General features: G+C 40.2%; 5 protein-coding genes across 10 annotated transcripts in view; 2 read left to right on the top strand and 3 right to left on the bottom strand.

Annotated features, from left to right (window-relative positions):
* Positions 1-47: 47 nt before the first annotated feature.
* On the bottom strand, positions 48-3,716 carry cnep1r1 (CTD nuclear envelope phosphatase 1 regulatory subunit 1). Its single transcript, XM_082543189.1, has 6 exons — positions 3,609-3,716; positions 2,960-3,031; positions 2,733-2,806; positions 1,741-1,850; positions 516-570; positions 48-426 (listed from the first exon to the last, which is right to left on the bottom strand). Exons 1-6 carry the CDS (start codon positions 3,631-3,633, stop codon positions 385-387), a joined length of 378 nt encoding a protein of 125 aa, XP_082399315.1. The 5' UTR covers positions 3,634-3,716; the 3' UTR covers positions 48-384.
* Positions 3,717-4,379: 663 nt separating this feature from the next.
* Positions 4,380-7,625, bottom strand: LOC309704806 (arylamine N-acetyltransferase, pineal gland isozyme NAT-10-like). Its single transcript, XM_082530246.1, has 3 exons — positions 7,507-7,625; positions 5,966-6,007; positions 4,380-5,411 (listed from the first exon to the last, which is right to left on the bottom strand). The coding sequence occupies exon 3, from the start codon at positions 5,404-5,406 to the stop codon at positions 4,534-4,536; it is 873 nt and encodes a 290-aa protein (XP_082386372.1). The 5' UTR covers positions 5,407-5,411; positions 5,966-6,007; positions 7,507-7,625; the 3' UTR covers positions 4,380-4,533.
* A 1,172-nt stretch (positions 7,626-8,797) lies between these two features.
* LOC309704816 (arylamine N-acetyltransferase, pineal gland isozyme NAT-10-like) lies at positions 8,798-15,451 on the bottom strand. Of its 5 annotated transcripts, none has more exons than XM_082530260.1 (4): positions 15,189-15,446; positions 11,010-11,050; positions 10,563-10,601; positions 8,798-10,041 (listed from the first exon to the last, which is right to left on the bottom strand). In XM_082530260.1, exon 4 carries the CDS (start codon positions 10,034-10,036, stop codon positions 9,164-9,166), a length of 873 nt encoding a protein of 290 aa, XP_082386386.1. In that variant the 5' UTR covers positions 10,037-10,041; positions 10,563-10,601; positions 11,010-11,050; positions 15,189-15,446; the 3' UTR covers positions 8,798-9,163. The 5 variants fall into 5 exon arrangements, with proteins under 5 accessions (XP_082386386.1, XP_082386387.1, XP_082386384.1 ...); XM_082530261.1 differs by lacking the exon at positions 15,189-15,446 and adding an exon at positions 11,289-11,473; XM_082530258.1 differs by lacking the exon at positions 10,563-10,601 and having other exon boundaries at positions 15,189-15,442.
* Positions 15,452-15,677: 226 nt separating this feature from the next.
* Positions 15,678-18,488, top strand: sdr42e1 (short chain dehydrogenase/reductase family 42E, member 1). Of its 2 annotated transcripts, none has more exons than XM_082539222.1 (3): positions 15,678-16,195; positions 16,584-16,660; positions 16,913-18,477. In XM_082539222.1, the coding sequence occupies exons 2-3, from the start codon at positions 16,599-16,601 to the stop codon at positions 18,009-18,011; spliced, it is 1,161 nt and encodes a 386-aa protein (XP_082395348.1). In that variant the 5' UTR covers positions 15,678-16,195; positions 16,584-16,598; the 3' UTR covers positions 18,012-18,477. The 2 variants fall into 2 exon arrangements, with proteins under 2 accessions (XP_082395348.1, XP_082395349.1); XM_082539223.1 differs by lacking the exon at positions 15,678-16,195 and adding an exon at positions 16,202-16,451 and having other exon boundaries at positions 16,913-18,488.
* Positions 18,489-18,774: 286 nt separating this feature from the next.
* wtip (WT1 interacting protein) overlaps positions 18,775-21,888 on the top strand; it is a 36,321-nt gene continuing 33,207 nt past the window's right edge. The window contains exon 1 of the mRNA XM_082540943.1: positions 18,775-20,911. Within this exon, the coding sequence (XP_082397069.1) occupies positions 19,414-20,911 (1,498 nt within the window). The 5' untranslated portion in view covers positions 18,775-19,413. The remainder of the gene's footprint in view (positions 20,912-21,888) is intronic.

The following is a 21,888-nucleotide window of genomic DNA, read 5'->3' as shown; positions in this document are numbered from 1 at the left end:
AGCTCCATAGGAAGAATAGAAGGCAACAAGAAATAAAGAGACAGCCCTGATATTCCCACGTCTTATGAATTTATTTATTAGGCAAATAACCTTTAAAATAGAAACATTTTAGATAAAATACATGCTGAACAGAAACAGAAATATACCCTCACTCTGAATGTGTAAAATATGTCAAAGGTTATACATGAGTAAATCAGCAGCTTCAATGATGACGACACAGCAACACTGTTTAAAAAAAAAAAAGAAAAAAAAGAAGGGCCTCTCAGTTCGTTTCTTTGCTGAAAATGCATTTCCCATCATACTTCATCTAAGAGCATCCAAAGGAATTAAAGACAAGAAGGCAATCAACAAAGATGAGGCCTGACAGAACCCAGGAGCGTGTGGTCACTGGATGTTTGGTCGTGGTTTCAGAATAAGTTTCCCCGTCTGCGAAAAGACAAGAAAAAATTAAAAATAAAATAAAACCTTAAATTTTAGTAAAATGGTAAAAAAAAAAAATCACCATGTTGACTCACATCATCACAGGACATGTTGTATTCTGCTAAAACTGTGCGGCAGCGAGCAGCAATACTGCAGGGGTAACGGTTAAAGACAATAACCAGGAATGGAAATAGGAATAAATCCACTATGTGATGTTCCTCAACCTGACAAAAATCAGCTTTGGACATCTGCTGATACCATGTACAAAAACGGAAACTATTGAGAAATCAATAAACTAAATTCTTTACTGAGACAAAGATGATGGGATTCCAGTCAAACAGGCTGTTTAGGAAGGTGAATGAAGTGACCTAGAGGTATCTGCATGGAACCCAAAAGAGCTGGTCAAATTCTCTAAATACTAAAGAAAGACGCTTCAGTGCTTTAATAACCTCCTACAACAAAATGTACACCAAACCACCCTTTATGAAACCAAAGTCCATTCACATCAAATAAAGTAATTAACATAGCTGACAAGTGCAGTGCAAATCCTGATTAACAGTGCATTTTCTATTCCATGACATAATCTCCTGATATGGTTTTGAGCCTTCAACAACAGGCTGTTAAACCCACATGTGGACTCTGACCACTACACTGCTTCTTATCAAGCTGTTGTCTTGTTTGAGGCCTGTTTACTTATAGTAGGAAAGAAAGCTTTATAAATATAGACTATGGGCAGAACTAAGGCAGGAACTAGACTGAATCATCTCTCCAGTGTGAAGAGAAAATAGGAGTTGACAGGATGGCCAATGTGGCAAACATTTCAAGTTATTTCATTTAATAAGATACTTATTTAAAACTAAAAGTAAGATTTTTCCCTCCAGACGTTCTTTTTTTATATGTCCTGCACAAAACATAAGATACAAAAGTATCTAAGACAAGCTTCTGTTGTCCATCTTAGTTTCACCATGGCAGACCCATGTCGACAGCATCCACCATGACACTGTTCAGCTGTCTGATATGAGTATAATCAGATTGTCTGAGGACCCATGATCTTATCACAAAGGTCAAGATGAAGAGATTAGGAAAAACCACAGCCTGGGAATTATTTTATCTGCAAGGCAACATCAGGCTAGATGTAAACTGTAAGAAGTCAGTTTAATTTTCTCCACAGTAGCCACCAGTACACTACTGCAGATGTGTGTGGTACAGTAAACATAGGAACTTAACTGAATTAAATTGATGGGCAACTGTCACAGATACCTGATCCAAGTACATGAGTCGCTAATTTGTGTTTACTGAAGTAGAAAAAAACAAGGATACATTGATGGCGCCACAACTCGTTTGTGTATTCCAGCGAAGAAGAGAGCTATTAGAGTGATGCAGCTGATGGTGAAGAAGGGATGATTCCATAGGGATGAAAAGAAAGATACCTGCATGACAAAAGGAAACAAAGCAACATCAATCTGGGTGAGAAAATATTTACTTTTACAGATGTTTTTTTTAGGATGTGATGACAACATCTAGCACCAGTGCTTGTGTCTGCTATTTTATGACATAGAAATTAATTAATTAATTAATTAATACCAAATTATTATTAATTAAAAGTGACACTTCTGGGTGGATGAAAAATGTATTTCTTTTTAAATGTAACTTTCAATTTTGAAATTTTTATGTTGCCACTGGCTTTACTTATGAAGTTATGGAGGCTCAGAAATGCATGAAAGACAAATGAAGAAAGACAAGATTTCAGCATGCCCATATGCACTTCAAGGACCTTTAACTTGGAGATTTAGAAAAGAATGAAGGTAAAATTTTGAATGACTTCATTAATCCTGTCAAAGACACTGTAAGATATAAATAAATACAAAAATCTGGAAACCATCTTCAAATTTGGCTGGTCTTCTATAGAATGAGGAATGAAAATTTTTCAGAAAGATGGAGACCTCAAACCATGAACACATCCAGGGAGACAAGCTAAACGTTCGAGATATGCTACAGCTGATGGAGATATTCAGACAGGCAGAGATAGAAAAGAGGCTTAAGGGACAGAAAAACTTCTTATAAGACTAGCCTAAAATTTGACAATGTGGTCAGTTATAGTTAAAACACATGTGCAGACACTATACCTTGATTAGAACTCACCTAAACTGTACTAATACATGAACAATTATCTATTAATGCATGAGGCTGCTTTTATTGGATCAAGTTACCTAATGATACCACTTATCCCTGTTGGCCATGCTGTTCAATACAAGGGATATATATATACCTCTGATTTCTCTTCGAGTCAGACTTTCTCGACAAATACTTACTTTCTGTGTGTCTGGGTCTATTAACCAGTTCCAAGCTCCAGTAGCTGTACAGACAGACACCACTATCAGTATCACTGAAAGAAAACATAAGAACAAGATATTTAAATCAACTCACCGTAGAGCTTTAGCTAATAGTTGCAGTTTGAGATCAACATGAACTTCTTTCAGGTTAATTGCAATATCAAAAAGATGTCAACCATTGTAACTTCTCTGCTGTTGTCACTTACTTCTCCACCTGCCTGTGGCAGGTTGCAAACAGGAGACATACTCTGTCAGTCTTCTCTCAAAGGCCTTCAGGTCTGCAACAAAACAACAGGACCATGAGCAGACGCTGTGTTTGGACCAAGGATTACGCAGGTATCCCCAGAAAAGCTTTTTTTAGTCTCTTCCCCAAAAGAATGTCATGAAATTCAATCTTAAAATAAAGCCAGCCTTAGCCCTATAGCTCAGTTGGTGTCATCACTCAAAGTTGTAAACTGAAGACAGAAATCCACCATTACTTAAAATGAAGCTCTTAAATGCCCTGTAGGTTTGCTACACTTTCACTTCCAAGCTGATCATATTCCCTACATATGTAAAAATAAAAAAAAAAGTTGCTTGCTATGACTCTACGATCCCAGTTACAAAAGCGGGGGGATTTAACAATTAAACATGTGTTTGCGTGTAAATAATGAAGGGTATCAGTGGCTGAATGTTTTGTCAGTTAGGCTAACGAGCATGCTAAGAAAACTAGCCGGCTAACGCATTATTACGCCAAAATTTCACAACCCATCTTAAGACGTTTGCTCAGTAAACATTCCGTGGCTTTGGCTGCAACGACTATACCCGCTGAAACTTTACATTTGATTAATTTGAGTCGCTTTTACTGTTGATTACCTTCGGCCTGTTCCAAGGAGTTCATGTCTGAACCACTGTCTATGGTCTGAGAAGCAGCTACAACACCCTTCCCCTCAGCTGTAGGACAGGCCTGCTGACCAATCCTGATCGAGTGTGTGCGCAGCTAATATGATTGGGTGTGACCCAAATAAGGGGCGGTGCCAACGTTGAAGTCCCGCCTGCTGCAGGCAAACTGCATGGACGGCAGGTTTCGCTTATGTAACAGTCAAGAAAACCTGGTTTCTATGTTCTAGAAAGCGCTCTTACGAATGGAAAGTAGTTTGATATGATTACATAAAAACTACATGGGAGAAAATGCAAGCATCTAATAGTTTGAAATCTTTGAGCAGACAGATTTGAGATAGTCCAATGATTGTTTGAATCCATCCACCCGCACATAGTTCAGGATCACAGAGATGGCATTGTTCTGGAATCCTATTCTAGCCATCACAATGGGAGAAGCAGGGGTACACCTTGGACTGGTCACCTTCCGGTCAGAGGGACAATGCAGACTTCAATTGATTTTATTTAGTTAAGACTAGAAATCAATTGAGTGATATTTGGAAAATGAAAATATGTTCATCTTGACCTTGATCTGTTTATACGTTTTACCGTTCTAAAAGCCTTAAAAACAAAAATAAAATAATAATAATCAAATACTAGACAATTCACTGATGTGTTTTCTTCCATCTCTGAACTTGCAGAACTGTATGGAGGGGAAGATAGAAGGAAAAAAAAAAACAAAACCAGACTGAAATGATGCCTTGACTTTTTTATTTTATTTTTTTTTTATTTCCATGCAAGTGTATCATTTATAGTCATACAAAACACATTCAACACCACTGATAATCTTTCAAATAAACAGAAAGCCAGGGAGCTTCATTCATGCCAGTGTTCCCAAGCAGGATGTATAAGGAGTAATTTTCTAAAATTCAAGGACTACTCTTCTGTTTACAGCCTGCATTTTGTTCTGCAGCTTCACTTTGAACTTCTCCATCAGCACAGCCTCTAATTCATCTTCTGTTATGTTTTTCATGTTATAGAGATCAACACCTTCATCTGGCTTAAATATGACCTCACTGTAGATCAAGCCAACCAGCGCTGTGAATCCTGTGGGCGTCTGCAAAGAGCAGATGGACTTGTTGGTGAACAGTGAGGTGGGGTCTGTCTGGAGGTCATTGTTCACTTGAAAGAAATGATCTGGCTCACGAGGCTCCAAGCTGAAGCAGTGGATCAGTCGCGTCTCCTTCCGGTTGACCAGACTTGATTTAGCAAATTCTGGGTTAGGAACCTCTGTTCTTCTGCCAGTCTTCTCCAGCATCCACAAATTGTCCTTGCATATGAAGCGAAAGACGCCTCCATCCTGAGGCTGTTCCTTTCCAGAGATGAGCTCGAGGGGCTCCCGTATTTGGCCAGATAATCCAAAACTTACATCTGCTATATAAGCCTTCCCCTCAATGATGACCTTGTTAATGAGATGTACTTCCTGGGATTCAAAGTCATTAATGCTCGTGTCGAAAACTCTGGAGCCCAAGGTTGTAGTGTCATAGCCCATTTGTCTCAGCACCCAGCTAAACAGGTAGTTGTTCTCAAAGCACCAACCTCCACGGGTACCCCTCACAACCTTATTGAAGATAACCTCAAGGTCCATGATTATTTTCTCTCCACAGTGGATGCTGAGGTTCTCAAATGGAATGGACATAATGTGCTGCCTGTGGATCAGCTTCAGTGTTGCAAGGTCCAGTTTATCATAGGAGCCATGGAAACCAATTCTTTTGAAGTACTCTTCCAAATTCATCTTGCCTGTAAAATGCAGGACAACACATTGATAATCATTTTAGGTCTGCAGCATGTCACTTACAAAGCTTTTTAAAAAAGAAAAAAAAGAAAAAAGAAAACCCCTACACCTTTCATTTTGTGTCACATCCTGTCAATTTATAGGATGCAGCCAAATGTCCAACTCTAGGTCTAGCCTGGCAGGCTCTTTGCTTCCTTACAATCTAAGAATCAATGATTCAATTCAAGATGCCTAATCTTAATTAACATTTCATGTAAGATTATCTCATTAAATTTATAACAATTAAATTTCATTCCAGTTTTCTGTTCATGTAAAGACAATGGAAATGCAAGATGGTGGAAGCATTAGTGTTTTAATAGGGCAGGTTATCCTACCCCTCATTTAACCCTTTCAACAGCTGCTTACCAATACTAGTCTTTGGGCTGTGCTCCCCCGGAAATGTTGAATACAATTAAAATGATCTGAACATTTTGCGCAAACATGTTTAAATATCATTAAATATCATTCTAATGACAAATGTTGACTATAACTAAATTAATCTGAAATTTTTTATCCTTACCTTATTTGATTGGTGTTTGATCAAGGATGTGTTTTGATGAGTCTGGAAGCAAAAACAGGATAAAGGTAAGTGAGCTACTTTATACTACAAAAGGAATGTATATAGCCAGTCTCATTCAATAATATGCATCGATCATGATGGTGATAGGGGTGGCGCATCCCAATTGCTTAGCTGACAGAAGCAATACACAAAACAAATAATGAATGTGTTCATGAATGTGGCTCAGAGTTTCTGCTCCAATGAGTGATGAAAGCCTTTTCCCACAAAACAAACCATATCCTCTTTATTCCTTCTAATGAGCTAGGCTTATCCAGCTCAAGGGAGAGGTATAGTGAGCATCTGCAGCCATCTGTAAAACCCAGTGGACACACATGATTTTGGGCTGCATTTAAATCAGTGTTGGGGACCTTGCCAAAACTGGTACCATCAGAGTTTGATCCACAACACAATATCATCTGGAAGCCTGATTGGCAAATGTTTCCTTTTTTTCAGCATGATAATGATCCCAAACACCCTAGCATTGTAGTCAAGGCATACCTGGATAGAGAGAGGGGGGACAAAATAAAACAAAACAAAAAAAAAAAAAACCACACACCACTTCACAATTGGGCACCACCAGTCATGGATTGGAGCCCTGAAGCTTTGAATCTTCTTCAGAAAGCCTGGGAAAACTATTCCTGAAGGCTCAATTATAAGAAAGCTTGCCTAAGAGTTCAAGCTGTGTTAAAGAATGAAGGGGGTCCACGTCAAATGTTGGCTTTCAACATATTTAAAGCTTTTTTCTTTTTAAACACACACAGCACCTATAAGCTAAAACGAAGATAACACTCCCAGCAAATACCTGTTTGAATAAATAAGAGGACAACTGGTAAAAGCTTCCTATAAGACATAAAAGTCCTTAACAGGTCTGTAAGTTCTCCTACACTGTTTTGTCTTTGGTGGAAAAAATAAATAAATAACGATAAAATAAAAGGACCCTGAAAGCCATCCTCTTAGTTTCTGTCAAGTCTTTTGAGTAACTGCAGACAGCATCATGGCGCCATGTCTCCGAGTTTGACACAGGGATGACAGTTTTCTTTTTTTGATGGCAGGTGAATTTGAACACTTGGCTGTGTGGTGGACCTCCGGTAGAACACGGCCAACACTAGTGTGTTGGAAACCCAGGTCTCTTTCATAAATGCAGTCACATTAGCGCAAATCCTAAACCTTAGCTGTGACATTTTGCGCAGGAGTATTTGGAGGGAAGGTTACTTGCAATAACTCCGTTTCAAGGTAAGACCATCAGGAGTAATTACTTGGCCTTGTTTTTCCCGCCGTCAAAATGGCGCTGGCCCCTGACTAAAAGGAGCAAAAAGTCTTGTTCACGGTAAAGTTTTTGCTCAAGAACAATCTGAAAAATTATCTCCTAGCTTGACCATTTACATCTATTGCCAAAGTACAGAAACAGTGTGGAAAATGTATTATCAGTGGTCACTATTAGTTTTTATTGTAAGCACAATAGCTTCATGTGTTGTGTAACTGCTTTAATTAGTCCAACTTACCTGTGGGCTGGGTTGTGCCCTGCAGCTGCGTGCTGTCGGTAGCTAATGGTCAAACGGTGCGTGACTGTCAACGCTCAGCTGCACTTATAAAACCCCAGGTATCACCACTAGAGGCGCTACTAACCAACTCTTTACGAAATTCAATTATATTTATATAAACACTTTTCCTCTCACACGGCTCCAGATTAAATAAGAGTTGTACCAAATCAGGTGCAAAGACTGCAACACTACAATCCACCTCATGCATTATTGGTTATGGCAAAATTCGACATGTTATTCAAATTTGTATTTCAAATCTAAACTTTCGTTTCTTTGCATATAGATTTATTTATTTTTTTAATTGGTTTTGACTGCAGTAACATATTTTTGTAAATACTATAAAATGATTGGGAACTCATTATCATTGACTCAACATTAATTGATATCAGGTGCTGTTATTGATTTATTCTGTGTATGAGAATGAGCTGAAGGTTTCGTGGTTTAAGCCTTTTAATTGTACAAGCCAAACCACGCGCCAGGCAGGGGAGACAGAGAAAATACAAGGATACATAGGCTTTTATGATAATTAATCATCATAATATGGTTTGTAGTATTTTGAATTTTATTATTTGGGGGCTGGAGAGAAATTAGGTGGGTCTCGTTGGGAGAATCTTAATCGTAAAAGCAAACACCTCTATGTGTGGGTTTTATGAATGATTTCACTGTGTGCAGTGTTTGGCTTATCCTGGTTTGGAGTGTGTGAATCCTTTTGAGATCATGTAACTGGTATGAACAGCTGTTTTCTCCCAGGCTCCACTAAAGGTCTCGATTTTAAAGTGTAAGAGTTGGGAATTAAAATTTGTAATTTCAACGATATTCCTTGTTACGTTGCTCTGTTTTCGGGTCTCTGACAGGTCATTTATTGTCGCAAAATAATGACGTCACTTTGGCATATTTAATAGTTATTTCAGGCGTGAAGCCAGGAGTCTCCTAACTTCATTCACGTTTAAGTACCACAACCAGCTACTTCTTATAAACACGTGAGATTCAATTCGACCACATTTATGAAAACAAAATAAAATATAGGTTTGTGTGTCGACAAGCAGAGGTAATTAGAGCTGCATCTGCTTATCCACGGACGAGACTTGCGGTTTTGGTCACTGATATGAATAAATTAGTGTTATTAGACAAATTTTCACGCAGTTAAACACTGCACCATGTCTATTATACCACAAGGTGTCGTTATCGTACCACTTACCTCTTTCCAAGTCGAACAACTGAGGTAGAAATGTTTCTTTCAAGTGACAGAACATGATTTGTTGTATTTGTTTAATTAAATATATACAATTTCATAGTTGTATTTGAGAAATGCAAAGAAAAAGTTAATTTTGGTACTGATCTCCTTATGTGGTCACTAAAATATTTACAACTCTGGACCTGCAAAAGTGTGTGTGAATAAAATGAAACAACACATTGAAAAAGTGACCTTACTTCTTTCAGTCATAGAAATGCATCATATGAAACGTGACATTCAATGTGACTTATAACTTTTCAAAAACAGAAATTTTGCAAAGCTTGATTTGCAGAATTTTCCTTAGGGATTAATAAAGTATTCTGATTTTAATTCTGATTACTGTTTTAAAGCTTTTTCAAAGCAGGACATCTGCTGGTTAATTCTCTAAAGTGTGTAGCATGCTTTTTTGTTTACAGCCTTCAGTTTGTTCTGCAGCTTCACATTGAACTTTTCCCTCAGAATTTCTTCTAGCGCATCATCTGTTACATTTCTCATGTCATACACATCAACACCTTCCTCTGGTTTGAAGGTGACCTCACTGTAGGTCCAGCCAACCAGTGCTCTGAATCCTGTGGGTGTCTGCAAAGAGCAGATGGACTTATTGATGAACAGTGAGGTGGGGTCTGACTGGAGGTCATGGTTTACCTGAGAGAAATGATATGGCTCACGAGGCTCCAAGGTGAAGGAGTAAATCACCTGTGTTTGCTTCTTGTCTAACAGACTTGATTTAGCAAATTCTGGATTAGGAACCTCTGGTTTCCTGCCAGTTTTCTCCAGCATCCACATGTCCCCCTTGTCTATGAGGCGAAAGACACCCGCCGCCTGAGACTGCTCCTTTCCAGAGATGAGCTCCAGAGGCTCCCAGAGTTGGAGTGACACCCCAAAACTTACATCTGCTATATAAGCCTTCCCATCAATGATGACCTTGTTAATGAGGTGTGTTTCCTCAGAGTGATATTCACCACCAGTAGGGCTAAAAACTCTGGAGCCCAAGGTTGTAGTGTCATAGCCCATTTGTCTCAGTACCCAGCCAAACAGGGAGTTGTTCTCAAGGCACCAACCTCCACGGCTGCTCCTCACCATCTTGTTAAAGATGACCTCAAGGTCCATGGTAATCTTCTCTCCACAGTGGATGCTGAGGTTCTCAAATGGAATGGACATAACATGCTGCCTGTGGATCAGCTTCAGTGTTGCAAGATCCAGTTTATCATAGGAGCCATGGAAACCAATTCTTTTGAAGTACTCATCCAAATTCATCTTGCCTGTAAAATGCAGGACAACACATTGATAATCATTTCAGTTCTGCAGCCATCTCATTGACAACGCTTTAAAAAAAAATACATTAAAAAACCCCAACACCTTTCATTTTGTGCTACATCCTGTCAATCTACAGGATGCAGCCAGATGTCCAACTCTAGGTCTAGCCTGGTATGCTCTTCGCTTCCTTACAATCTTAGATCAATCATTCAATTCAAGACACCTAATCTTAATTAACATTTCATGTAAGAGTATCTTGGTGGCACGGTGATTAGCACTGTATCCTCACAGCAAGAAGGTCCTGAGTTCAATTCCACCATCAGGCCACGGCCTTTCTGTGTGGAGTTTGCATGTTCTCCCCAGGTACTCCGGCTTCCTCCCACAGTCCAAAGACATGTACTTTGTGGGGATAGGTTAATTGAAAAATCTAAATTGCCCATAGGTGTGATTGTGAATGGTTGTCTGTCCCTGTGTGTTAGCCCTGTGACAGACTGGCAACCTGTCCAGGGTGTACCCTGCCTCTCACCCTATGACAGCTGGGATAGGCGCCAGCACCCCCGTGACCCTGAAAAGGATAAGCGGAAGCGAATGGAAAAAAATGGATGGATGTAAGAATATCTCATGAAATTTATAACAATTACATTTAATTCCTGTTTTCTGTTCACATAAAGACAATGGAAATGCAAGATGGTGGAAGCATTAGTGTTTTAACCAAGTGATCCTAGCTTCATTGTTTCAGCTGCTTACCAATACAATTCTTTAAGTTGTAAATGGTAGTAAATGATAAAAATAAATTCTTATTTTTTCATGAAATAATGTGGTTTTTATGGGTACAGCAATTGTTGACTTTAACTTGGCATTTACTGCACAAATTAATACATTTTAACACCTTTCTTTTGGTTAATACTATAAATATCATTCTAATGACAAATGTTGAATACAACTAAATTAATCTGAAATTTTTTATCCTTACCTTATGTAATTGGTGTTTGATCGAGGATGTGTTTTGAGGGTCTGGAAGCAAAAACAGAAAAAGGTAAGTGAGCTACTTATGGTTTTTCTTACTATGCTGCAAATCCATTTCATTTCCCTTAAAGCTTCAAAAGCAAATCCTGCAGCTTCTTTGAATCAAGTCTGATAAAGATGTCACTTGCAGTCATTGCAAATCAGTATATTTAACACTTTTCCTTTCTTTAAGGTAACATAAAATAACCTGCAACAAGAAATGCGGAGCAAAAATGTTTAACCTTACTTTGTTTGATAGTGTGATCAAAGTTATTTTCTGAGTAATATATCCGTGAAGGCAAAAAAAGAGGGCAGTAACTGATCTCTTCTACCTGGTGAACTTCATGCAATAAAGTGGGTGAGCTTAAACAGCCAAAAGAACCTGACAGTATATTACTGATTTACTTGATCATAAGTTAATCAGTGATAGAGTTGGTGCAACTCAGCTGCTTCACTGAGAGAAATAGTGAGAAGTCAATGTATACATGGAAATAAGTATTTATAGAATTTTATCCATGCAGTTATTAAAGTTCTTTCAGCAGCACATTTAAATTATAATATATACACATTTGGAAAGAAGAAATAACGCATCCCTCGCCTCAAAAGAGAAAAGTCCAGTACACAGGCAATAAAACACACCCACATTAATACAATAATGTCAATGATTTTGCAGATAATGACCGATATTATTCATATCATGGCAATTTCTATGATATTACAAAACAAAATAGTTTCTCTTGAATGTGATCATATGAAAGAATATATACTCTGGTTCTTTTACAGTAAGTCCTGTTGTTGGTTTTACAAAAGGTTTGTTATTAACAGGAGCTTGGTGGACAGACCATTCATGCAGAAAGTTTGAAATGGGTGAAATGTGAGGTTGATTTTATCTAACAACTGGATGTGTACGAGCAGTACAGCCTGATTAGAACTCACTTAAACTGTAATATTAGAAGCATAATTGTCTATTAAAGAACATGGTCAGTTTCATTGTACACTACTAAAACCAGCAAACTGTGGCAGGATAACTGGTAAGTTTAAAGAAAAACAAAAGTTCTTACTGAGAGGAAAACTGTCAAAGCATATTTTCTGTTGTTAAAAGAGGATGATTTATTTATGTATTGTCTGTCAAAGGACCCACCCACTGCAGGGATCATAATGTGTTATGATCCCTGCTCCCTTTTGAAGAGAATAATCGGTAATGACAACATCATTTTTGTAAAAGCAAGAAACCTTGACACAGAACATAGAATAAAACAGCAAAGTATGTTTAATGTCATGACACACAAAGAGCCACTGTCCATTCAAGTCTGTTAAAATACAATTTAGGTTATTCTATCTAACACACGTTGATCTAAGAACTGCCTGTGGATGGCCAAGATGAGGATCTGAGTCTCAGTCGTGTAGAGGTAGAGGCGTTGAGGACAAATCATTTGATATACAAACGTCCTTGTATAAACCTATGACACTATAACAACTTCACAAAACAGGACATTTTAATACTGTGAATTACTCAGTTACCATATATAAGCATTATGATCATTTTACAATGGTGAACAGATAAACAGGTAATATAGTTTGAAAAATAGAAATATTCATGGAATCTTCTTTCTTCATTTCAAGATCAAAATGTTGCCTTTGCAAGAATGTTTTAAGATTGAATTTATTAAACTGGAGAGAAGCAGTGTGCATATTTTCTTACTCTTTCTAGCAATATATGATTTTTTTTGTCAGGATGTCTTCAGATTTGCTCAGTTTTCACCTTTTGCTGTTTTACAAGGTTGAGGATAAATACTATGAAATAAGTTATCTTAGTTTAAGCATTATGATATATGGGATTAATAAATATACAAACATAAAACAAAAAAAAAAAGTGACACAAAAACATTCAAGGTAGCTATAAATATTAAGATCACTACACTCACTATTATATCCAGAAAAATACAAACATGGTATGTTTTCCCTCATACTGTAAATCATTTTATTTAATGCACAGATACCCTATGTACTTTTAAAATTAGGGATAAAACTCAGATACGTTTTAAACCTAATTTACATATTCTGACAGACTTCCCATAATGCACTGAGCATTTCTCCTCTACTCCCTTCTTCTCACTTCCCACTATAATACAATTCCAAATAAAGCTACTTTCAGCTGCTCCCTTATTTACAAGGAGCTGCCACAGCAGGTGGCTCTACCTTCGATTTGTCATTCCTGGTGGAAACCCAAAGGGAAAAGCAAATGTGTAAACTACTACACTTTAATAACACTAGAAATTAAAATATTTATACTTGCATATATACTTGCATAGCTTTACTGTTGTTAGGTATGCTGCATCTATTTATATTTTCCTGTTTAGTGTACTTTGCTGCTGTAACAATGTTCATAATTATGTAATGATTATGTGGATAATTGATTGTTATGGTGTTCTCTGTATTATTGTAGGGTCTTTACCTTGCAATATAAAGTGCTTTGAAGTGACTGCTTTTGTGATTTGACGCTATATGAATACAATAAAATCAAATTGAATAATTGGAATTCAAATAGAGTTGTTTTTTTATCGTTCCATCATTCAGTGCACATTATTTAGAGCTTATTTATTTCTGTTTTTATGCAACTACAATTCTGAAGATCTAAATAATTTAATTCATGGAGTTGTCAAATATTTTATTTTGCTGACGAGCTTCAACATAAAATGTTGCTATGTCAGGGTTGTTTTCAAAGTGTGTACCAGGATTTGTTGCTCATGAGCTTTAGTTTGTTCTGCAGCTTTATGTTGAACTTTTCCATCAGAATTTCGTCTATCTCATCATCTGATATGTCCCTCATGTCTAAGACATCAACACCTTCCTCTGGTTTGAAGGTGACCTCACTGTAGGTCTTTCCAATCAGGGCTCTGAATCCCGTGGGAGTCTGCAAAGAGCAGATGGACTTATTGGTGAACAGTGAGGCGGGGTCGGTCTGCAGCCTGTGACATTTATCTACAAAATGATCTACCCCGCGAGGCTCCAAGGTGAAGCAGTAGATCTGCTTTGTTTGCTTCCTGCTCACCAGACTTGATGTAGCAAATTCTGGATTAGGAACCTTTGGTTTTCTGCCAGTCTTCTCCAGCACCCACATGTCCCCTTTGTCTATGAGGCGAAAAACACCTGCTGCCTGGGGCTGCTCCTTTCCAGAAATAAGCTCCAGAGGCTCTCGCACTTGTGATGACACCCCAAAGCTTACATCTGTTATATAAGCCTTCCCATCAATGATGACCTTGTTAATGAGATGAGAATCAAGCGGGCCAAAGTCATTGAGGAAACTATTGAAAACTCTGGAACTTAGTGTTGTCGTGTTGAAACCCATTTGTCTCAACACCCAGCCAAACAGGGAGTTGTTCTCAAGGCACCAGCCTCCGCGGCTGCTCCTCACAACCTTATTGAAGATGACCTCAAGGTCCATGGTGATCCTCTCGCCACAGTGGATGCTTAGGTTCTCAAATGGGATGGACATAACGTGCTTTCTGTGGATCAGGTTCAGTGTTGCAAGATCCAGTTTATCACAGGAGACATGGAAACCAATTCTTTTGAAGTACTCACGCAAATCCATCCTGTTTGTAAAATGCAGGTTATGACACCTTTTGTAATATTCCTCAGATAAGACACAGGATACTTTACACCGGATCATATTATACTGAATTTAGTGATCAGTCATATCAAGTTAAAAGTTGCACTTATATATGCAAAGTCGACTCCTAAACATGTTGTAAAGTAGTTTATCACGGACTTGTTTTTGTTTGTTTTCAACAATTCGGTGTAACTCAACCTAAACATGCTCATGACGCGTATCTTCCTGTTTTATCACATTTTGCACATTTTGGGTGGTGCGTTTTGTACAGATACGGAACGTGCAGGCCTGCTTAACTTTGGGCAAGTTTTTCAAGTGAGTAAATTATGTAAAACGAGAAAGGCAATTTCGACAAACGTTCATCCATGTGCCTGTAAAAGTATACCCTACTTTTTTGTCATCACGATCAGATCGACAAATACGCATACTTTAGGAAACATAAAGCCCGTTGGCCGTGCCTCCCACCGGACTGTTTCCTTTAAGAGTTTAGTGCACTCTTTACTTCACTGATCTCTCTTACATAACACAGCCGCTTACCTTTGGACTTTGAAGTAACCTGCAGCTCTGCGTTGTTGTTCTGGGTGGCAACTGAGAGTAAAATATGACGTCGTCGTCAATTTTCAGTTTGTATCACCGCTAGAGGGACTACTAATCAAAGACTTACGTAAATCCTCTTTTTATTTTACCTTTTAAAAGGATTATTCACGTTTTCCCCTCACACAACTACAGATTAAATTAAAATTCTACTAATCCGAGGGGGAAAAGTCTGTACAGTGTATATAGAGCAATATTTCACTCCTTTATTAGTTCTCACTGAAAACTCCACTCTCTGTAAATTGGTGGGTTAAACTTTTTTATTCTTGAAATGATTATATTGTTTTTAATTGTGGCTCAGAGAAAATATTTTTTATGTTTTTAAGGGATTTGACTGCTGTGAAGCCTTCCTGTAAATATTAGGGCCCTCACAGCAGTATGAGTCACTTTACGGCAACTATCATTTTGATTTCAGGCATGAAGCCAGGAGCCACAGCGGAAAGTTTCTAACAGCAACATCCTGAAAGCAGCCATAGCCACCTTCAGACACCATTGACACAGCTTATACACACAGCAAAATTTATATCGTGTTAATAAAAATATTCTGGTTAAAATCGGTGAAAAAAAGTCAATATCGGAAGTCTTCGTAGTCTAAAATACAGCTTTCAAAACAAAAGCATGAGACGTGTATCGTTAGTCCAGATTAAAGTGAGTGCTATGACAGTCTGTAAATCTAAACCATGAAATTCGACAATATCTACGGATCTGTTGTATAATTTTGCGTTTAGCTACCATTAAAACTATTTTACAATTTGTCAATGCTTTGCTACATGAAGATAATTTCGCCGGATTTCCTGTGTCCCCGTGCTTAACGAATCAGCGTCACTGGTGAGGAGGTACACTGGTGGTGCTATCTGTCGCTGTTTTGGAGGTTTCCAGGATTACAGTGGAGTTTTGAATGAGTCATATTGGACACTTATTTGTCTCGTTTTTGTCTGCCTCGTGCTCAGGTTGGTGTGTCCGTTGAATATGTGAGCTTTTAACAGTTTGGCGCACAGGGCATGTGCATAGTTTCAAGCATGCCTCGCACATACCTTTACTCTACTCATGCAAGCAACTACAAGTATGGATTAGTTAGATTTTATTCACTGAATTAAACTTGCAGTCACCTCGGGAAACAAAAATATACACTGACGTAGCAGCATGAAAGATTTAATAGCTCAGGTGGAACGCGTCATTGAATCTGCAAGCTGTGATTGACTTTAGGTAACCGGAAGCTGTTTAATTACGATTTTATTTTAGTTATTAATACTTTTATTCTTTAAATGCATCAGGCTGATTTATGTGTATTTAAAAAAACAAACATTAATAATATTGTTTTCTTAATTTTCCTCACAGATTCATCCACTTGGAATGGGAAATGCTAGCAAAGAGACGTTTTTAATAACTGGTGGATCTGGCTACTTCGGTAATCGGTAAGAACAATTTTGCCTTTTTTGTGTTATTACTACACATTATAAAATATTTAAATGCAGGGAAACGCTGCAGCATGGGGTAAGCACCACAAGGTGGCGTTATCACACCAGTTATCTTATTAAGATAAACTTTCTTGACATGAACTGTGGTAGGATTGAAGGTAGAAATATGTGCATCTATTGTACTTTTGTCCTTGGTTTACTGTGCCTGTTATTTTGTTAAAATGGAGGACTGCTTTTTCCCCCCTGAAGGCTCGCTCTGTCTCTGCATAAAAAAGGAGCCAAAGTCATCCTGTTTGACATCATCCCCCCAAGTCAAGAACTGCCAGAGGATGTTGTGTTTGTGCAGGGTGATATACGTGAATATCCAGACGTGGAGAAGGCTGTCACAGGGGTGGATTGTGTATTCCACATTGCCTCCTATGGCATGTCTGGCAGGGAGCAGCTAAATCGCCAGCTGATTGAGGCAGTGAACGTACAAGGCACACAGAACATCTTGAAGGCCTGTGTAGAACACGGAGTGTCCAGGCTGATTTACACCAGCACCTTCAATGTGGTGTTTGGGGGTCAGGTAATAGAGAACGGAGATGAAAGCCTGCCTTATCTACCTCTCCATCTTCACCCGGACCACTACTCCAGAACCAAGTCCCTGGCTGACATGGCAGTTCTGAAAGCTAATGGCACAGTGCTGAAGGGCCGCTCGGGCCTGCTGAGCACCTGCGCACTGCGTCCGGCAGGTATCTATGGGCCAGGAGAGCAGAGGCATCTGCCCAGGATAGTTGACTATATAGAGAAGGGGATCTTCAGGTTTGTTTACGGTAAACCCAGCAGCCTGGTGGAGTTTGTCCATGTTGACAACCTGGTGTCAGCACATGTGCTAGCTGCTGAGGCTCTGACCCCAGAGAAGCAGCACCGCGCCGCTGGCCAGGCCTACTTCATCTCAGATGGAAGGCCTGTCAACAATTTTGAATTCTTCAGACCTCTCGTAGAAGGCCTAGGCTATCGTTTCCCAACACTGCGCCTTCCTATCTCTTTCATTTACTTTTTTGCCTTCCTCACAGAAATGATTCACTGCCTCATCGGCCCCTTCTATAACTTCCAGCCGCTGCTGACACGTACAGAGGTGTATAAAACTGGCGTGACGCATTACTTCAGCATGGCAAAGGCAAAGGCGGAGCTCGGTTACGAGCCCAGGGAGTACAACCTGGATGAGGTCGTGCAGTGGTTCAGAAGCAGAGGCCACGGGAAGAAATGTCACCGCTCCTTCCTCAGTCGACTGCTGCTCAACGTCCTGTTTGTTTCTGCCTTGGTGGCTGTGTCTCTGTCTTTTCTGCCAGTCGTCGGCAGTTAATGTAAAGTAGTCTTGCCTTTTGACTTTGCCCAAAACATCATCCATACTGTGTGAAGACTGATTCATCAAAAGACAGTTTGCATATTTTAATATGTTATCATCCATGTGCACCTTTCCTTTTAAAGTCATTAAAACAAGTCCAGCCATCTAAGGACCAAGTCTATGAGAGCAGTTTAAAGCAGTAACATAAGTTAGTTTAATTTTTACATGCTACCTCTTTTTTAACTTGTAAGGGCAAACATCTATGATTACTGGAGAAATACATTTTTAAATATATTTTTGTGCAAAAATTAATAAAACCTGACCTGTGAAATTTGAATTGTGGGTTTTGATTTTTAAACTCCTCCCTTTATCACCAGGAAGACATGTTTTAATTGGTGCATTTAGAAAATATATCTGTATATTTAAAGAAATGTTAAAGATCTTAGCGACTATTTTCTATTGCAGAGAGTAATAACATGTTTTTTCCAAGGTTAATCGAGATTGCATATTTTCGTAATTCTTAAACTGTTTTGCTATAGTTGAAATCCTCATATCGTGTTTTTATGCAGCTTATTGTAAAATAAATCATTAAAAGCATGATCTAGGCCTACCCTTTATTTATATGTAGAAAACGATATCTGAGAACATCTTTACATCTTTGAAAATTGAGTTTTAAACGCATCTGCCCTCCATTAATACTGAATCACTGCAGCTCATTCCTGGTGTAAAAGGAGTCGGACCAGGTGAGGCGTGCTTTGTGTGGTATTTTAGTCTGCCCGGGATGAATGCAGACGTCCCCTTCTCTCTTAAACTATTCTCTTCAGAGCCGGCAGCCCCTTGCTGAGTTGGTCGCAATCATTGTTTCTCTGCAGCATTAACCACATTCCAGAGAGGCGCAGCGCATCCAGTCTCCTTCCCCGCATTCCTTTCACGCGAACGAGTCCCCTGCATTAAACAGCGTTTTGTTGAGATTTTTTGCGCTCTTTGTGCGCTCAGGCTTGCACACAAATGGTGTTTGCAGCATATACGATTATCCGACCTACTTTGATTTCTTGCACAGTGGCCGTAAAGGAAATCTAGAGGAAAAACCAACAAGGGGAAATTCCTCCGCGCAGCGCGCCGTTGACTGTAAAGACCTTTCAACTTAACAAAAACTGAAGTTGACAAACGTATCGCTGTCGGCTGAAACTGTGAGAAAGAGTTTGTGTTTTCGGCGAAGCGGGGGAAGCAGAAGAAGACGATGCGGCTCTCGGCGGGGTTTGCGGGCATGTAAGTGGTTTTCTGTGAGTGAGGGACGGCTGTACGGCGGCGTTTTGTTTTGATTTCCATGTGAAACGCAATTAGTGCTCCGCGGTGCTCTATAGTTTGGCTCGCGCAGCGGAGCGCACTCTGAACTTGTTTCTCTCCTCGGAAGCACAACATGGAGCATTACCAGGAAGATTTGGGACTCCGGGCCACCAAACTGATGGAGGACCTTTCTTTGTATGATGCGTACCAGGACGGGATGTACGATGCGAGGAGAGACTTGGTGATTAACCCCGATTTAGACTTTTCGGCTCCGGCACTGGTTGAGCATAAAGCCAAGCCGATGAATGGGACCTCTGTGCTTCACCAGCAGCATCACACAGTGGAGAATTTCTCGTCCGGGAATAAAGTGTACAACGCGGCTCCAGTGCGCCCGGTGAATTGCAACCGGACGGTTCCTGTGGATTTTTGCGCCCCTCAGAGGGACGCGGTTTATAACGAGGATGGTTGTTGCACCAAATCCGAAGTAGCTTTGCCTTGTTATACAGGCACTTCCGAGAGACACAGGAGGTACTCTCTGGAGGTGCAGGGCCACAGGTACAGCACCGGCTCCACCTTTGACGGCGTGCCGCTCAATAAACCGGTGGCTGTGCCCGGCAACAGGTGCAACAGTGTCTGCATCGCCAGCAGCCACGACGGGAGATATAACGCCACCAGTCCTCGCTCCAGCCTGGCATCTTCTCTGTCTTCTCAAGAGCAAAGCAAGCATGCCAGCCCGAGGTCGAGCATCAGCAGCCCGCGTACCAGTCTGGTGGTACCGGGTCAGGAGAGGTACACGAGCCCTAGATCTAGTTTGGTTCACTGCGAAGGAAACAGTGTCCTCAGTCCCCGATCCAGCTATGCAAGCACCGCCAGCGACACGAGTAAACACTCAAGTCCCCGGGCCAGCCTCAACAGCTGTGACTGCTGCAGCAAGCCCAACAGCAACCGCACCAGCGGCATCAGCATGGGCTACGACCAGAGGCACACCAGCCCCAGGTCGAGCACTGCGAGCCAATATTCCTTCACTACCAGCCCGAGATCCAGTTACTCTGACTCTCGGTACGGGCCCGTGGTCAACCAAGATCTGGAGGGAGTCTTGCACTCAGCGCCGCTGGCGAGTCCTCGCTCCAGCATCTGCAGCCAGGACGGGAGCGCAAGACCGGGGACAAGCGCAAACTGCGTGGTCAGCCCCCGGTCGAGCATCTCCAGTCACAGCTCCAGAAGTTCCCGCAGCTCCAGGGGGTCTATGAGCACCTATCCGGATCTGCAGCTTCCTTCCCCTAGGTCATCCATGCTGGGAACCAGTTTACACGAAGATACGCTGCTGCAGGAGTTTGGAGACTCCAACGGAGTTCAGAATCGCATCCATCTCCAGGGGCTTTCGGCAGTGCCTGAACCCCAGCAGCAGTCGGGGCAGACGGGAGGGACCGCGGATATACCCTCAGGGTCGCCTTCCTCTTATAGTTATGTGATGCCTTCAAAAACGGCTTCCTCGGGCCAGAGGTTTAAACTACCTTACCAGGTGACCCCCAGTCGAGAGAGTGGACCAAGCCAGGCGGAGAAAAGGCTGGAGGCGCTCACCTTGGAGCTGGAGAAGGAGTTAGAGATGCACATGAAAAAGGAATACTTTGGTAGGTTTGTTTTTGAAACACACAAAAATACTATTAGCGATGGCCGCAAACACAAAATCACTGGGAACATAAGTCTGTGTTGCAGAATCAGTTTATTGCCATTGTTTATTACACACAGAAGTACAAATTTTAAACAAATACGAAACACAGACTATACATCATTTTCCTGCATAAAACACCCGTGTCAGTGTCTCCACAGCTGGGATTTGTTGCAAGTTGCACTAAAAATTTGTGCTTGTTAAGGGCACAGTGATGATGCCTGCACATAGGTTTGCAATGATATTTCCTAAAACATTTTATGATTGCAAAATTAATGCCATTTAAATATTTCACTTACTCTTAAATATAGAGTATTAATCTTATAAGGCACTGAACACCAAGGCACTAAACTTGCATGGCATAGCATAACTACAATGTGACCTAATACTATATGTTTTCCCAGTTTGCAATCCTTCCTGTATCACTATTATATTTTGGTGGTGAATGGGCATAAGGGTTTGACTCTGTGGCTTTCACAAAACCTTTTTCTAGTTTTTTGCACATATTAAGCAATAAAGGTCTTGCATTAACTTATAGGCAATCAAGATAATTTTTTCATTTAACATTTGATTGAGATTCTGCCTTGTTTCATGAACTTTTCCTGTCTAATGGTTGTAAAATGTGGTCACAGCAGCTCATACAAACAGCCCAATTTTGACCAAGGGCAAGGCATGATAACAATGCCAAAGGGCAGACATCTGCCCACTGAATCTACAATTCAAGGCAACTATTAAAAGAGTATTTTTCTGTGCGGGCAGGTTTATTTATAGGTTTGCCATCTCTTCAAGGTCTGTTTGCAACCTGCTAAAGCTATATCACCACTAACAGCTCCCTCTCTGGCAGATAAGAGTGGGTTTTGCAGGGCAATACTAATTTCTGTCTTGGCAGAGCTAACATTTGCAGAGCGCGGCACGTTGCTGAATGGAACCTTCTGTTCT

This window comes from Aulonocara stuartgranti, assembly GCF_965226115.1.
Source record: "Aulonocara stuartgranti genome assembly, chromosome: 1".
Lineage (NCBI taxonomy): Eukaryota > Metazoa > Chordata > Actinopteri > Cichliformes > Cichlidae > Aulonocara > Aulonocara stuartgranti.
This window is presented reverse-complemented; position numbering and strand designations above follow the sequence as displayed.